At 44.0% G+C, this 18,194-nt stretch overlaps 2 protein-coding genes across 2 annotated transcripts; one reads left to right on the plus strand and one right to left on the minus strand.

The window, feature by feature from the left end:
• Positions 1–5,716: 5,716 nt before the first annotated feature.
• Tim17b2 (Translocase inner membrane 17) lies at positions 5,717–6,646 on the minus strand. Its single transcript, XM_017241461.3, has one exon. The coding sequence runs from the start codon at positions 6,463–6,465 to the stop codon at positions 5,923–5,925; it is 543 nt and encodes a 180-aa protein (XP_017096950.2). The 5' UTR covers positions 6,466–6,646; the 3' UTR covers positions 5,717–5,922.
• A 6,901-nt stretch (positions 6,647–13,547) lies between these two features.
• Positions 13,548–15,156, plus strand: sna (snail). The gene has a single exon (XM_017241445.3). It carries the CDS (start codon positions 13,668–13,670, stop codon positions 14,859–14,861), a length of 1,194 nt encoding a protein of 397 aa, XP_017096934.3. The 5' UTR covers positions 13,548–13,667; the 3' UTR covers positions 14,862–15,156.
• The last annotated feature ends 3,038 nt before the right edge of the window (positions 15,157–18,194 follow it).

Genomic DNA, 18,194 nt, shown 5'->3' on the forward strand with positions numbered 1-18,194 from the left:
GTTTTCCAAGGTCAGCAATGAATTGGGGGTGTGTGTTGGCTGGGATTTTATAAAAAAAGGAGGTTGAACACGAAAAGGGGGATAAGAGCTTGTTCCTGATAGAGCTTTGATTAGCTGGAGTGGCACTTGAGATACATGTGTGTTAACAGATTACTTGTTGAGTAGCGTAAATAATTATTATTACAAAGATAATAAAAATAGTATCTATTTTTTTTTAAGTTTTTACCCAAAAAATGAGAAACTTGCAATGATTTCTACAGCCATCCCAACCGAAAGAGGCCATTCATCTGCCTCGAAGCACTTTCTAAGCCGATCTGCGAATGCCTGGATGAACCTGATATGCCCGCTTATGACATTATATCCGTTACAAACTCGTGAACTGTCCAACTCCGGAGTCCGGACTTGTAACTGGCAGAGAGATACCCTCAAACCTGGCCAGAGTTCGTGACATGGCATCAACAGTTTGTCATTAAACATTTCGACAATAATTTTCTTTGTGCTCGCATTTATATATACATATATATGCTTGGGTGCCTTTTGATTCGACTTCCCGAATTGTAACAGTAGACGACGACCTGGACTCTCAGACTCTCGGACTCTGAAATTGTTATGGCAGGTAATTTACATAAAAGATAAGTGGGTCCATGCCAGCACACTGCACAATTATTATTATGGGGGACCTGTGTATCCATTGTGCTGGATAGTTGGAAAAATTTCTCAAAAAGAAAAAAAAAAGCCCAAAACCACGATCTCCCCCTTTTGTTATTGTAAACAAATATGTGCTGGATTGTTTTTGGGGTCGGGACTGCTATCTTGGACTTCCTAAAGGCATTAAAGGTAATAATAATACTACTTGTTGCCGCTCGTTTTGTAATGCAAATATTGCTCAGGTTGCGTATACGACGTGTGTGCCCATAAGGTGAGCTAAATGTGTGAACTCTACAGCCCCCAGACTTTGTATTTTTTTTGGTGAGACTATTGAATAGGCAACCTGGCAGCCCTGACCCGCTTAGTTAGCGTTATCGACATCGTCGCTCCTTCGCCTTCAATAAAACAAATTAAAGCCAACAATTGACGTTTAGGACCTGAAGCTACTCGCCTTGAAAATCCGCAACCACAATGGTTTTGGATTCGGATTTGGATTTGTTGGCGATACAATTCAGCAATTGCCTGACTTCGAGTTTTAAGCCGCCCGCTTATCAGCCGCCCGAAATCAATTTGGCAATAATATTTTGCGGCTGCACTTAGTACTCACTAACTGCAATTGGTCGCCTGCAGTTGCACTTTTCCGTTTGCGGTTGCGGTTTCTGTTGGATTTGGATTTGCATTCTGCGTTCCCTGCTGCCTGACAGTGAATAATTTGCCATTTGCCTTCGATTCTGCGTTCAGCTTTGCCGTTTAATTCGGCCTAATGACTTGGAAAAGCGCAAAGTTGAGCCCTTGGCGAAGGCTTAAAGTAAATAAATAAAAAAGGAAGTGTCTAAGGCGGCAATACAATCGGCTAATGAGATTGCATAACAAAATGGGGGGATTTTCTTGAAAACTTTACCCACACTTTTTGATAAGAATTGGTTAAATTTTATTTAAAATCGAATTGAGTTTTGAGAGACAAACAGATAATATCATTCCACTCACTCGCAGTCACCTTCAAGTGGGTCAGTACCCCCGATTGTGGATTCGTCGGGGGCTTCAATCATAACCTACCACATCGCTTTCGCTTGAGGGCTCTTCTGTAAAAATTCCAAGAAATTCTTTGACAATGCCCGGGCACTTACTCCAATGTCTCATCACCTGAGAAACCACTCGATCAGACTGTTTTCAAAAGAAATTTAATTTGCATTATATATGCAGTATTAATGACTTCTTTGGAAGCCATGTGGAAATTTTCTGGGATAAGGTCAGACCAGTTGGAGCACGGTTACAGCATCACGTAGCCCTCCCCACAGCCAGTGGGGATGCAGTTTAGTCCCCAACAAATAGAAGTCCCAATCATTCGACCACCACTCTATGGACTCTATGGGGTGATGATTTCATCAATTTCATCAGCCGAAAATATGCAAATGGATCCGCATGCATAGTAAGCGGCAGTTGGAAATTGAAAGCGATTATCGATGCGGTTCAAAATACATGAATTGAAGTCGTAGAAACCGTAGATCATGCCATACGGAAAAAGTCATTGCGCCGCACTACCATTGCAGTAGAAAAATTTTGAAGCTTATCCCCTTATTTGAGTTTGTAGTATGCAGAGTGCAATGATCCAGACCATGGTCCATTTTGGAATAAAATTTCAGGTACAGTTGCTGCACAGAAACAAAATTTTAAAATATATTTGCTTTTCTGTGGAATAGTAAAGGTATATACATAGAGATGACTTTAATATCGAACAACAAAATGTCCTTTTATAAACCTATATCAATTTTCCACTTAAACTAGTTAGGTATCTCATTCTTTCTGTGTAGCACCCTTGAACTACCCATGAACCCTGTGTTCTGATGTTCTCTGTTGGGGTTTCTCCGCCTTTTTGCATTGGGGGCTGGGGTCTAATTTATGCACCTAGCAGCAGCTGTTTAGATATTCTAAAATCAAGTCGCTTAATCAAATGCATCGTCTGCCTGCAGGCTTGTCCCAGTCCCACTCGAAAATGTGTGTCATATATGCATGAGATATTTGGCGCCTGGGATTTCTGGAATACGAAATCTAGTTGTCCAGCTATCGAAATGCAAATCCTCTAATGCAGAGAGCTTGGAAGGTGCCAGCAAGTCGATAGAATTCCCCAAAATGCGCCTCGTTTTGATTTTTATTTTCGAGCAGAGTTCAACGCTTGACATTGACATGCGCCAAGGTTTATGGAAACTAGGAAAAAAGTTTGCAAAACGTTATACATACTTGTATTCTAGATTTGAAAGATTTTTTAGAGTTTTCCGGTGGGCCCTTGAAAAATGCACGCAATCCATGCAATTCCCTTTCGAATGTGCAAGAATTCACGGAACCCCAGTATGGCCCTTAGCGATGGCTATATCTTTGCGGTTGTTTGTCCGATCCACTAGAAGAATACCTTAAACGATTTGTGGCTCGATTTCGCAAAATTCTGCATCAAAACCTGACAAACAATTATTTTTCAGATTTTTCGTCAAATTTTCTAGGGGAACCCCTTTAGAATGTGCAAAAATGCATGGACCCCCCATATCGCCCATATCGATGGCTATATCTTTGCGAATGTTCATCCGATTTACAAGGGGAATATCTTAAACGATTTGTGGGTTGATTCCGCACAATTCTGCATCAAAACCTGACAAAGGATTATTTTTCAGTTTTTTTGTCAATTTTTCTAAGGGGTCCTCTTCAAAATGCACAAAAATGCTTGGACCCCCAATATGGCCCCTAGCGATGGCTATATCTTTGCGAATGTTCATCCGATTCAAATGGGGAATACCTTAAACGATTTGTGGCTCGATTTCGCACAATTCTGCATCAAAATCTGACAAACAATTATTTTTCAGATTTTTTGTCAAATTTTCTAGGGGATCCTCTTCAAAATGTACAAAATTGCTTGGACCCCCATTATGGCCCCTAGCGATGACTATATCTTTGCGAATGTTCATCCGATTTACAAGCGTAATAGCTTAAACGATTTGTTGCTCAATTTCCCACAATTCTGCATTAAAACCTGACAAACGATTATTTTTCAGATTTTTTGTCAAATTTTCTAGGGGATCCTCTTCAAAATGCACAAAAATGCTGGGACCCCCAATATGGCTTCTATCGATGACTATATCTTTGCGAATGTTCATCCGATTCACAAGCGGAATACGATTTGTGGCTCGATTTCGCACAGTTCTGCATCAAAACCTGACAAACAATTATTTTTCAGATTTTTTGTCAAATTTTCTGGGGCGTCCCTCTTCAAAATGTAGAAAATGCATGGACCCTCATTATGGCCCCTAGCGATGGCTATATCTTTGCGAATTTTTATCCGATTCACAAGCGGAATACCTTTAACAATTTGTAGATCCATTTTTCGCATTTCTTCCCAATCTCAGTAATTTGATATGACATTTTCTGGTAAAGTTCAAGAATGTAGTAGGTGGCTCAAATTGTTTCCAGGACTATCTCAAGGAAATCCATCCGTTTCGTCCTCCTAAATCATGGCTTATGCCAAATGACTCGCGCTTAGCGCCATGCGGACACAGTATGCGAAGCATTCCTCAGTTCTGCTTGATTTCTCACACTCGAGGTGTTTTGTTGGCCAACGCCAAACATGTGCTGGCCACATGCCCCGTTTAGGCCCAATTCCTATCTCAAGCCTGTTCCAGCGAAGGTGTGAACTGTTTGACGAGTTTCAGGAGACGTTATCTACACTAAAGAAAAAAAATTAAATAATTTTAAAAGGGAGTTTATAAGAGACGCTTAAGGATATTGGTCAGTCTGTATGTTTTTTCTAATAATTTCTTGAAAATACAGTAAGAAATGTTTTTCTCCGTATGGTATATTGGCAAACAAAGTACCACAGAGGTGTCCTTTTCTCCCAGTCCTTCTCACCTCATCGGTGCTACCTTCGACTTCCACTGGGCTCTCCGTTTTCCCACCAGGGCCCGGCAGGGAGTTGAGTTCTCCTGGCCCTCCCGCACACATGGCGTTACTCCAACTCCGGAACTCCGATGGAAAAAACAAATAAAAACCGACTGGTGAGAGGCCATGGACACATGTGTGCGGCAAGGAGGTGACCGGAGCACGTACTACAACTCCTCGTAGGTGCGAGTCCTTGGATTCCCATTTGCCGATTCTGTCCAATTCCCATATCCTTGTTGTGCCACATGATGAGGTTTCCTTGTGCTTTTCCCGTAGCGCCAGGCGTGTCCAAGCGTTGCGTTAAGGAATTTCTCAAGGCGATACGATTTTCACACACATTCCGAGCCCAACAAAGATGAGCCGGCGCTCGCAAAAAAACACACGAGCCAAAGTTACATATGTCTGCCGGGCGGGAATCTTTTATATTGAAGAAATTTCCATTTCTTGACCCGGGCTTGACCCGAAAGAGGGATTCCCTCGTGGGCGGCATTTTCCCACGATTTTATAACTGGGCTGGGCTGTCTCGATAATGCACATAACTTCCACTTTTCCCACATATCCCAATCCATATGTGTCCGATGCTGTTGGGAAATTGTCCTCGCCCTTTTGGTTTTTTGCCTCGAAACGGGAAAAGTTCTGATTTGAGAATTTGTTTCGAGGTTTCCCAGCTGGATGGGAAATGGCACTGGATGGACATGTGGCCAGTAGCCGGTGCGATGATTGCTGGGTGAGCACACTGCGGTTATTTCGAGTGGACAGGTTGTAAAGGTTGTGTTTTGGGCCACACCCATAGCCACCACATTCGCACGTGCAGTGCACTCCGACCCCTGGCCGGCCACTTGACTCTATGCGCCGGCGCAGGCTCATTTCACGGCAGGTAAGCACGGCGGACAGGTAAACATTTGCCAATATCTCACGCTGGCTATTGGCCATCGACACGTGGGCAGGTGATTGTCCTGGATTCGGGCAAGTGCTAATTAGTCCGACTACCTGTTGACGATTGTCGGGGAAATAAACAAACCTTGTTGGGTGATCTTGGCTAAAAATAGGCCAATTATTGAGGTCAAAATAAACATATTTATTGGAGATATAAAACAAACAAATTTTTAATTACATTATTTACTCATAAATAAATAACAAAATCAAATAACGACTAAAATTTTGATTCCTTTTTATTTCCGAATTCATATTTTATAATTTCCACTAATTTTTTTGATTTAACGATAAAATTGTTGATGAATAATGATGGATACTTCAAAACTTTTAATAATTCATTTTCTCCTTTTAAATGCAATTCAATGAACTTGTTGAAGTACTTGAGCCATTCTTCAGTTTCGAAACAAAAAAGTAATTTTAGCTGGAGATATTGGCATGCTGGGTGCCGGGAAAACCAAACCCCGACGATGAGTCCAAGTCCCCCAGTCCACCCGCACCGGATAGGGCATCCGCAGTGGTGAGCGGCGACGGGTTACGGAACTGGTCCGCTGACATGCGAGTGAATAGAATGCCCACACCCTCGATCAGGGAGAGAAGAATGCCACCGATTACCGCGCTTCCGGCCATGGCGGCCACTCCGTTACGGGCGGCCAGGACGCCTCCGGTGACTGCACCACTTATTATGGAGTTCCACGGATCCTCCTTTTGGCGCAAATGCACCAGACCGCAGTCCACAATGCTGAAGACGCCGCCCCAGGCAGCAAAGTTGCCGGCTATCACTGGCGATTTTGACTTGACGGCCATCACGCTACCGGCTAATCTTCGTCCTAGGCCCTGGGGGGCATTCCGAAATCCCTTGAAGCCCTGGAACACACCTCCACCGATGCAACCCATGGCGAAGGCTCCGCCGCAATCGTCGACTATCCGATACGGACACGGCTCACGGGAATACTCCTCCATCTGGCTTTAAGCTTTTTTTGTCCTTTTAAGGATCTCCGACCGAAACGGAAACAAAAACGGAAAAAAGAATTTTTATCGAATTTTTAATACACGTTCCAAATTTCTGATCTATTTGAAAGGAGTTCCAAGGTAGGAAACTCTAAATGATGTTTTCCTTAGAGTGGAGTCACTAAGGTGACTGATTTATTTCCAGAAATGGCATACAATAAAGGCAAATGTTACTACAGGTTAGTCAGAGATCTAGGTTCTCTGGGACAACCGCTCCAACAAGTTCATATCCCTCACCAACCTGATAATCCTTTAATCAAGTCCCTAACCACAGGTTATGAAGCAAAAATAACATGATTTTGTTTACTTAAACCTACAGGAACCACAGAACCCAAGCAAACAGACTCGCACGTGGATAGGCAAACCCCCATCTCATCAGCCAAGCTTCGATGGCCCTTCGATGACAAAAAAAAAGGTTAAATGTCGGACCGTAGTTAACCATAAAATTTACTACCGCAGCTGGACAACTTTGGATGGAACTGAAACTGGGAACTGGGAATGGGTCTTTGGGGCTTGGGAAGGGGGCATTTTGAAAGACGCAGTTCGTACAAAAGCAGACGGTGGGAAACGGAAACAATGAGACCGATTGTCGTCGAACGATAAAACTAAACAGTCAGACAGAAAAGACCAAACCAGACCCACAAACCATTCCGATCCAGAAAGGGAAGCTTACGATTGCATGCATAATTATCACGCGAACATAATCGAAATTTTGAAACAGCCGCAACTGTGTTTGCTTAAAAATATAATTTTGTTTTCCAACTTTTTTGGGGGAGATTCTTTACCGCGATGAATATCTGGCCATATAACAAGGTGTCAAACAGCGGTGACAAATGAAAGTGAAGCCTCGATCGAAACTGAAATCGATTTGTCGAAAAATAAAGGGAGAACACCTGGACACACACGTAGCGCCAGTCGATTGTGTCCATCAGGAGAAACCTTGTCAACTTGACATGTAAATCGTTAGAACGTGTTGCACTCGATTGATTATTCCTCACTTTGGACAGTATCTGCTGGCCAAAGGGTAGCTCTATCGGAGATCATTTGTCAGGAAATCGACTCACCATAAATCCAGGGCACATTGTTTCCATTGCAATCGGGGCGGGACTTTCCACTGAAATCTTTATTTCCCTGGTAATTATTGTCGCTTACAAATGATTGAGCTGAAAATTTATTCAATTGGAATGGTGTTAATGTGGGCACATTATGTTAGGCCCCTAAAAGGATTGGCGATTCCTGCGAAGGATGCAGCAACACGATGAGGGATTTCCCACGAATTCGGGAGTTTCTCGGCGGATATTTTCCCGGGAAAACACAGTCGAAACGGAATCTCCATTGAATCTCCGTAATGAAGTTTCTGATACAAAATTTGTTTAAAGGAGGTATGATCTTTAACTTTTCTTGTTGCTTGATAAATATTTAAATAATATTAGTCAAGAGCAACTGATTTCTTCGGAAATTTTCCACTATTTCTGGAATATAATGCATATCTTTTACAATTTCAAACTGAATATACAGATGAGTAATTAGCATATCAAACAAACAAGAGACTGACATGTAACAGTGAAAGTAGGACTCTATTACAAAGATGTTTCTAATCCGAAAAATGTTCCGCTTCCGATCCTTTATGAATGCCACCGTTAATTCCGCTACAGGACTCAAGAAAAGAGGCCAGTGCCTGGGCAGCTGTGATGCAACTTTCCATATCTTTGGGTCTATATGCATCTGCATGAACGATTACAAAAGAAATCAAAAACGGAACTCATTTTGTTATATCCCTGCACATGCCAAAACGCCATCGAGAACAAAGGAGCCAAACAATTGCGGTTGCATTACCCCAGAAGTCCGATTCAAATTCAGACAGCCTCCAGCCAGGCAATGAGATTCACAATTCGGAATCAAAGTGCGGGCCAGGACTCGACAAAGGATGTGGCTCAGGTACGGCCGGCAGGACATGCTGCCAAAAATAAAAATCAAAAAAGAAAATGCAGAAACATCTCAAACGGTGCACTATTGTTGTTGTCCTGACTGTGATTACTCTCATTCCAATGACGATCATGATGAGGTTCTATTTTGCACTGCAAGAAATTTCTTTAAATTATTTATAATTAAAATTTTTGTATATTTTATCTAAAAGTTAAGCCTAAATATAAGAGTCTACAAAGCTTTTTAAGAGTTAGTATTTATACCAAAACTAAGATGTTTCTAAAGGTTTAAGTTTACTTGGCTTTGTACGAGTTAATTATAAAAGATTATATATTTTTAATAAAAATATTTGTAGTTTATTGATAAAGTTTTTCTCCAAGTGCCTTGGAATGATCCCCTCCTAACAATTTGCCATTGTGCGCCCGCAGATGCAAGTCAACGTCCGAATCGAGCCGAGTCTCGGGTTTTTATTATATTTTTCTTCGGCTGAGGGCAAACAGATGCACAAACTCCTTGGCAAAAACCGAATACCCAAGCCAACGGCCCAAGACGAGGAGACGCGCCAAAGGACCCGAGCCGAGTCCTTTCGGGCATCCAGAATCCTGAGCTGCAGCTGCCAATGCCAAGCCACCAACGCGCCACCCTCGAGTTGACAATATTTCCAGCACCGATTTGTGATTCCAGTGCCCAGATTCCTGATGGCCCGATTTGTGCTGCCTGTGACTGTGCCGGGTGATGGCACGCAGATGCCATGTCCTTTGGGTTTCCTTTTTGCCATTGTTGTTGGCCGTTCACCCGCCCGCCCGGTGTAATGATTTTTTTTCCTTGACGTCTGTGTGGGTTTTTTTTTTGCATCCTTCTTGGCTCTAAGAACCTGGCCAAAGGTGTCGGAAATGCTGTTAATAGGGGAGTTTCTATCAGCCTGACAGGACATAAGTTTGTGTGTGGCTGAAGCTGGAGGGAAGGATATGTCAAACATATATCAAGGATTTTTAAATCTTAGAGGGGTTTCCTCAAGGAAGTTAGTTCTCCTGCAAGTAGTTTTAAAAAAGAAAGGAACTAAACTATATTCCATTCACTCTCCTATGATTATAATGTCCTTTATGACCATTCCTCTTTAAAATACACCCATCACTATAATAGAAAACATAATCACCGCCACAGAATTAAATATTATTATACACTTCATTTAGGAGACACATTTAATAGGCTAAACAGAGTGTTTAGAGCTGCCAACAAGCAGGACACACGCAATGCCCGCTAATCAGCTTAGTTTCCGAAGGATAATGAAAAGTTTGGGGGCTGCCTGCCGGGACGACAGTGTGCTGACAACACGATCCTTAATGCATTGACAGGATAACGAAGCATGAATAGGCACGATACCGGCCAGAATAATGGCGGGATCGGAAGGAGCCAGAGGGGGAATCCAGGACGGAGTCAAGGCAGCTGCCACAAGTGCAGGTCGGGTGACAATAGAGCGTAACTTCTCCGCTTTTTTTTTTCTCTTGTTGGGGTCCTGTCTGGATTTTGTCCTTTGGATCGGAGTCCCCGTTCGGATCTGGGGTCGGGGGTCATTCACAATTTGGCGAGAACAATGGGCCACAGGTAGCGCTTGGAACCCGCACATAATCGCCGCCAGATACGGCCAGGTGATCCAACTTTTTGATTTCTTCTGGCTAAGGGACATTGATATGCCGGCATAGGCCAGGCGGGATTCCTGGAAGCAATTCCTTTCGCTGGCTTTTCAAAACATTTACTCCAGTGTGTCTGCTTATTGTGTTTCGTGAATCTATTGATTGTGCAATGCTGCACCCGGTCAACAAAAAGGGCGAAGAGCCCGTGGCAGTGATTTTTCCTCCTTCGATCTTCGATTTATGGAACATGGCTCCTTTTGTTTCGTGCCAAAAAAAATGAAGCGAGAAGAAAAAAGATATCGAGACTGCAGTTGTCCTGCTCCGGTGGTAGTAGTAGCATAGTAGTAGTAATCAACATTTCATTGTCAACGAGATCACACATCGTATATCTTGGGCCATGGTTTGTTTTCTTTGGTGGTATCCTTAATGTTCGTTTCTATTCTTTTGCTTTCTCCTTGGACTTTTTTCATCTTCCTTATTATTTTTTTCTTTACTTTTTTTTTGCAAAAGGTGCACCGGGTCCAGGTGAGGCAATAGTACTGTTAGGTTATGAGTAAAATATGACAGGAGGTAACTGGAGGATATATGCCCCTTAAGAGGTTGGCCGATCAAGTCTCGAAAGCTGTGAAAACATTTGGGTTATCGAGTCTATTGGAACTTGGATGGAATTTATTAAATTAGGGTATTTAAATATAAATTATTCTTCAAAAATATAATTATTTAATCTTCAAGATAGTATTAAAATAAAATTTTTATATTTAAGAGATAGGATCTAACAGACCAAGCTAAGCCTTTAAAATGATTTTATTAAGCCCAAAGGTTTAGAATTTATCCTGAGATTTTAAGATGTTTTCCTTTAATATTTGCTAAAAAATTCAGCCAAATCTCAAACTCCACATTTATTTAGGATATTGTTTCTTTGGCTCCTCCTGGAACAATGCCAAGGTGAACTCTGAACATCTTGTGTTCCTCCATTATTTCCAGCAACAACAAATGAGCCAGGACAAGGTGCAAAAATGGGACGGGCCCATTGTCTGCAAAATAACGACAAAGAACAACAACAATTCGGGGCTATAGAAAATCAGAGCCTCAGTCGCAGCACCTGCAGAAATTCCGAGCTATCCGGAAAAAAAGTAGAAAACCGAAATCAAAGGGTTTTTCCAAATCGGCGCATGAATGAAGTGGTTGGCGGGAATATCGGGGAAAAAATGTACCGCCAATCTACCTAATGCTAATGAGCGGACATGGTTTTTCGCGGGTCAGGTACTCGAACGACAAGTGGGTTGGGAAATCCTTTATAATGAATGAAAGAACCGATGGCGGGTTATCCGTCCCATCCCATATCCTGACGGGCCATTCCGCAAACGGGCGATTTGGGCCCGGTGATCATTAGGTAGGTGCCTGGATATGTCATGGCGGTTAATTGCGCGGAATAACACACGACGTAATAACCAGAGTATCCGGGATGACCCACCAGGTCAGGATGTGTGATGAAATCTCCCGAGTGAGCAGCGAGTTTTTCCGCGATCGCTTGTTTTGCTTGAGTTTCGCTGACTGCGTAATTGGATAAGCCGGGAAATTACTTTAAATCCTGCGCCGATCCACATCCGGAGACGGTCGAAGGGAAACCCATCCAGCAGGGAAATACGAAATGGAAATGCGGCTGGGTTATTGGCTCGACATTTCCCACTTTGCCATCACACCCCTCTACGATTGGCTGTCGGCTGGGAGTTCGGGAATCGGCGACGGAATTTCGAGACGGAATTTTTTGTCACCTCTTGGGTTTATCAAAACTTTTGCTGGGCTACATTTCGGTTTTTTTCATCACATTTTCCCACCTCGCACATCCGCCTGGTTTTTTTGCCCATCGATGGGCCGGGAAATTGGACTTGGCTTGAGGCAATGCGGGCTTGGCTGTTTTTCCGGGCACAAAGTCTGGGGAGTGGGAGTTGGGAAAGTTCGTGGCGATCCTTGTTTGGGTGGCGGGAGAAGTCTGGAGGTGGTGCTAGCTGGGAAAGTCAAAGGTTATGGGAGGTGGTGGAAGAAAGCAAGGGATCGCAATATTTATATATTTTATGTGATGTGCTTAGATGATATTTGCTTAGAAACTTTAAACATTTTAATATGAAACTATTAATTTAGTTTTATTTTTATAATTCTCTTATAGATATTTGGATACATTTTAGTTTGGAATGTCCCTGTAAACATTGTTATGTTAATTGTAATGATTGTAAAATAATATGATTATTGTTCTTTGAAAGACAATAAAATGGCCCTGAAAATATATTCTTTTAAATTATTTATAAAGCCCCAATCCATACTGTTTCAAATATTGGTATGTATGTTATTTGGAAACTTAAAAAAATATTTCAATGTTCTTTCCACATTTCGTAATATTTCTTCTTAAAATAATAGACATTCTTATATTGATCATAAGGATCTATTAGAAACGACTCTATAAGAAACAATATGCCGTTTAAGTAAAATGAATCTTCGCAGAATCTTAAATGATATCATTTTAAGGATCCTGGTTTTCAGAAATCCTTCGTGGGAAAGTCATAACCTGACCTCTAGCTTAAAGTTCACCAGAGACTTGATACTTGGCTGTCACTTCCTTTTCCAATTTGTGACGAGGCAAAGACAAGACTTCTCCAAAACTCCGAAAATGGGCCACTGGAGATGATCCATAAGTCAGTGTAGAGTGCTTGGAATCCGGCTCATTATCCATACTATTTTTAGGACACCTCGCCGACAACGATGCCGATGCCGATGCCAAGGTGTCAGTTTTGTCAGCCCCCGGACCGACCCGCTCAGGTTCAACTCCCCTCGCGTTGTAGGGACACGGCAGATGTACTGGAAGTACCTCTAAGTGCAGAAACCACCCCAAAAGTGATTGCTCTAGGAGTCCAATTTGACTCGTGGAGAATGCCAGTGCTTAAAATAGAAACCCACAACTGTTTGGGGTGAGGGATACTGTAACTTGCATTTTGGAAAACCTGCAGAAGGTGGAGTTTCTATTTTTTTTTCGGTTTTTGAAGAGTTATTACGGGAGGGATGCAATGTCCCGGGGAAATTGGAGAGCCAGCAGATCTGTCATAAGTTATCCGGGGGGATCCCTAAGGGTGCGCCTGCGCTTCACTCTCCCCGACCATCCAGCCAGAGGCAGAGAGAGAGCCAGGAAGAGAGAGCAGGTAACGAGACGAGAAGTGAGGGAAACACGCAATAAGGGTATGGGAAAAATGGTGTTGTTGTTGCTGCTAGGTAGCCGCGCACACGTGCGACTTTTACGGGTGTAAGTGTAAGTGAGTGTGTGTGTTGTTTTTGTTTTGTGTTGTGTTGTGTGTTGTTGGGAAGAAGAACCACCACCAAATGGTGACAGAAGCGCAGGCAGTCGGCGGCCGGCTGCGACGCCGGCAGAGGGCGAGAGGTCCGGGTATAAAAGAGCCAGCTCGACAGTCGACCTGTCACAGCCACCTCAGCCCTCGTTGAGTACGCAACCACAGAAACACTCTCCACTCTCGCAAATCTCGCCATTTGATCGCTCTCTCGATCATCACCGGAAATTAAAACTAAACTTTAAACTCGCTCAACAAAATGGCCGCCAACTACAAGAGCTGCCCGCTCAAGAAGCGCCCCATCGTCTTCGTGGACCAGCAAACCGAGGCCTTGGCCCTGACCAAGGACTCCGAGTTTGCCGTGTATGACGAACCCCAGGATCTGTCCGTGAAACGCATCAAGCTGGATGCCGATCATCACGAGCAACCGGACTACGCTCTCAATCTCTCCAAGACACCCGAAAGGATGCCGTTCTCCAGCCCCAGTTCCTGCCTCTTGTCGCCGCCAGCCGATGGCCAGGATTACCAGCCACCCACCAGCAACATCCATCTGAGGGGCTTGACTGCCGGAACCACTGGTTACACCACCTCCAGTCCCACCGCCAATCCCTTCCAGTCTGCCTTCGTGATGGCAGCCGGCTGCAATCCGATCTCGGCTTTGTGGAGCAGCTACCAGCCCCATTTGGCCGCCTTCCCCTCGCCCGCCAGTTCCATGGCCTCACCCCAGTCGGTCTACAGCAGCGGCTACCCCCAGCAGATGATGACACCGCCCTCGAGTCCCGGTTCCGAGGTGGACTCCGGCTCGGAACCCGAGGATCTCTCTGTGCGCAACGACATTCCATTGCCGGCTCTGTTCCACCTCTTCGATGAGGCTCGGTCCAGCAGCAACAGCAGTGTGACCAGCAGCAGCTCATCCACCGGATCCTCCTACCTGTACAACTCCTCGAACAGTTCAACTGGATCCGGTTCGGGATCGGGATCTGCTGCCTCCAGCGCCGCCAAGAACTACCGCTTCAAGTGCGAGCAGTGCCAGAAGATGTACTCCACCTCGATGGGTCTGTCCAAGCACCAGCAGTTCCACTGCCCCGCCGCCGAGTGCAACCAGGAGAAGAAGACCCACTCCTGCGAGGAGTGCGGCAAGCTGTACACCACCATCGGTGCCCTCAAGATGCACATCCGCACCCACACCCTGCCCTGCAAGTGCCCCATCTGCGGCAAGGCCTTCTCGCGCCCCTGGCTTCTGCAAGGACACATCCGCACCCACACCGGCGAGAAGCCGTTCGAGTGCCCCGAGTGCCCACGCTCCTTCGCCGATCGCTCCAACCTGAGGGCCCACCAGCAGACCCACGTGGATGTCAAGAAGTACGCCTGCCAGGTGTGCCACAAGTCCTTCTCGCGCATGTCCTTGCTGAACAAGCACACCAGCTCCAACTGCTCCGTATCCTCGGCGTAGGCATTCCCTTGGAGTCTTTCAAAAAAAGTATACAAACATTCCGCTGGCGAAGACCAAGAACAAGAACAGACAATAACCTAAAATAGTCTATACTAAGTCGATTCGGTTTTGGTGCTACTATTATTATTATTATTATTTCATAGCTACTCTCATTATTATAGCTATTTATTTTAGTTTTTCGTAAGTTCGTGTATATTTCAACATTGTCACAAGCAGCATTTGACCAAATCTACTCATTACCCATTTAATTTTTAATATTATTTATGTAAACCTATACCCATTATATAATTGTTATTAAGATTATTGGTAGTTTTAAGAAGATGAATATTTTTATAAAAATAAAACAAACAAATTACAAAAGAAACTTCAAAAATATTAATTATTTCAAAGACACTCTTAAGATTTCAGACTATCAAGCCTAGACCTAGCATTGATTTCCAAAATAATTAACAGGAAACCGGAAACATTTCCGCACCTTGGGGATCAGATCTTTCACATTTTGTGACAATTTCCTTCAACCCTCTTGGCAAACAAGGACATAAATATCGAATTATCAGGAAAACACCTTTGGCATGTGCAAACAGAGAACCGATTTGTCATACACTTTCCATTTCGGCAACTTCCTCTCAACCCGCCCCCATAAATACATATAATAGCACTCCATCCAGCAATCCATATCGCTCGCCAAGAATTGCACCTTTTGCCAATGCAAATATTTAATTAGCTGCACCGGGTTTCGAGTTCGGGCTTAGGAATTCGGGTTTCTGCAATCCTTTGCCAGTATATTTGCCGAATGGATCTACGCGCATGCGTTGTCCCAAAAAGGATACGTCGGAGACCCAGAAGGACTGCAGGTGATAAACGTAGCGACGGCTGCTTATCGAGTCCTGATTGACATGCCAGACGGTAGACGGTAGATGCTAGTTTTAGTGTCCTGATTGGATTGGATTACCGTTCAGGCATGTCCTGGACAAGGAACCGTTTAGGCTTATCGGGTGGCAGTATTTGACCAGAACTGTGCGCCGATAAGACCTCCAAACAGGTACGAGTTCTAGATTAATGCTAAATATTTCAGCTTGTGCACGTAGTCATGAGGAGCACGTTTTCTAAAGTTTAGAGATGGAAAATAGAAGCTAAAAATTTAACCATAAATGGGGATTCATAGACTCTCATTCGTAATCAGTTTTTGTATTGAATAACGAAGAAAACTGTGGGTGTATCGAAATAACATCCATTAACTGGATTTCGCAGCAAAAGCAACACCTTTACTCCATAAATAAGACAGCCTACAGAAAATAACAAAGAATTCCTAGAAGGAAACTGGGTCCAAACAATGGCCAATCATTCCAGTTTCTGTTCCAGTTTTAGTTCTAGTTCCTTGGTAATCAGAGCGCGTTTCTTGTGCAATTGCGAAAAAAAAAATGTAAAGAAAAAAACAGTGCAGATGTGGACGATCACAAAGAATCAGCTGAGAGGAAACACCTTGCCAGGAGGACAATGCCAGCCAAGGCCCGAAGCCAAGGACCGTTGTACCTGTCGCCCGATTGTCTGCCCGGCCAAGAGTCTGCTCCTCACCCACTGACCTACTCCGGTGCGCACTGTCAGACGGCTATGATCTTTGCCGCGCCATTGTTGCTGCGGCATCCTTTTCTGGCATTGTCCTGGCAGCTAATCAGTTCTTATGGCATCCAAATACCAGAAAACAAAACGACAGAAACCACAGAAACCACAGAAAGTCAGCCGATCAATGCGCCCGACTAAACCCAAATCCCTCGAATCGATCCGCAAATCCAAATGCCACCTGAGAACGGGAACCTACTACCCATTAGTCCGGCAACGCGATAACAAATTGCAATTGACAAAAGCAAACGAGATGCGATCGATGGAAGCCACATACGAGCCTCGTCTGGGATTGGAACTGAAACTGGGATGCGATTCTGATTTCGATTCCGATTTGCGAAGCCCATTCCATGCCATACAAATCGATGGCGGGCCGAGATACAAGTTGCGGCATTTGTAATTGCCAAGCCACTGGGGGCGAGGGGGGACAGTCGGCTTGGCAGGAGGATCAGGAGGAGCAGCACGAGAAGGTGCAGGAGGATCAGGAGGAGCTGGAGGTTCGGGCCAAGCAATCAGCAAGCGGCGCATGTCACAGAGCACAAACAAAAAACCAAGATGGAAAGGATTGTTACTGAAATGAAGATGCTCTACAAAGAATAAATATTTAACAGTTTTAAGAAACTAAATTTCTATACTTTTTTATTTAGAATTGGGGTTTTTTTTAGGGGATTTTTTATGGTAGACTTTATATAATACCCATATCACCAATGACTTTTGAAATCCCATCATACCCAAAGAAAGTGTATGAAAAAAATCCCAGTGAAGACAAAAAGCTCATGCAAAACAAACATTAGGAAATCCAATCCGAGCTCTGGCATCCCAGCCAGCATCCAACATCCAGTATCCAGCATTCAGTTTTCAGTTTTAAGTTTTCAGCAGCCAGCAGCCACTTAGGCAGTCAGTCAGTGGAAATGCCTGGCAACCCATACACACACTGAGTCTTTTTAGATCGAGTGTAGGAATCGTGGACCAAGTCGTCGTTTAGGACGTCTGAGATTACGAGCGATTACGTTTTACTCCAAATTTGTATGCTGCCAGAGTTGTAATTGAAAAAGCATCAACATTAATCTTAGTACCAGCACACATATCGCCTAGTAAGTCGGCCGGCTAAGTCAGCGATTTTCGATTTCGATTGGGAATCGGATTTCGTAAGCGACCGAAAAGATCTCAGATAAGCGGGTGTAAGTGTGGGTTAATCCACACATACACTCACTCCTATGGATATAATAAGAAACCAAACATATTGCTTAATCACAGTGCTGATGTGGAGCAGGAGATATGATCTGCCTCGTCCGCCTCCTTCGACTGCTAAATCAGACCTGGACAAGTGAGCGATGTGCGGTCGCATGGCATAAATCAAATCCCGGAGAGAAATTGCCCCGCCGGCTGACAGCCGAGCCACGACAACTGTCCATCGCATCCCATCGCATCTCACAGCATCCATCGAATCCATCCAGCAGAGCTCAACTTTATGCTTTATGCCAGGCCACATGCAAATGATCGTGCCCAGCATTCGACACCGGCCTGGGGATCCCGTGCCGGATCGCAAATGGAGGTTGCTGGATGGTGGATGGCAACCTGTCAGCGATCAGCGACCTTAACTGTAAAGCAAGTCGCAGACCGCATAAGTTCTATTTGCAACACTTGAAGAAAATATAAAAAAAACAGAGAAATCCTATCTTTTCTTAAAGGATGGGTCAGGATAAATTCCAA

The sequence above is a fragment of the Drosophila bipectinata genome, chromosome 2L, assembly GCF_030179905.1.
Source record: "Drosophila bipectinata strain 14024-0381.07 chromosome 2L, DbipHiC1v2, whole genome shotgun sequence".
Classification (NCBI taxonomy): Eukaryota; Metazoa; Arthropoda; class Insecta; order Diptera; family Drosophilidae; genus Drosophila; species Drosophila bipectinata.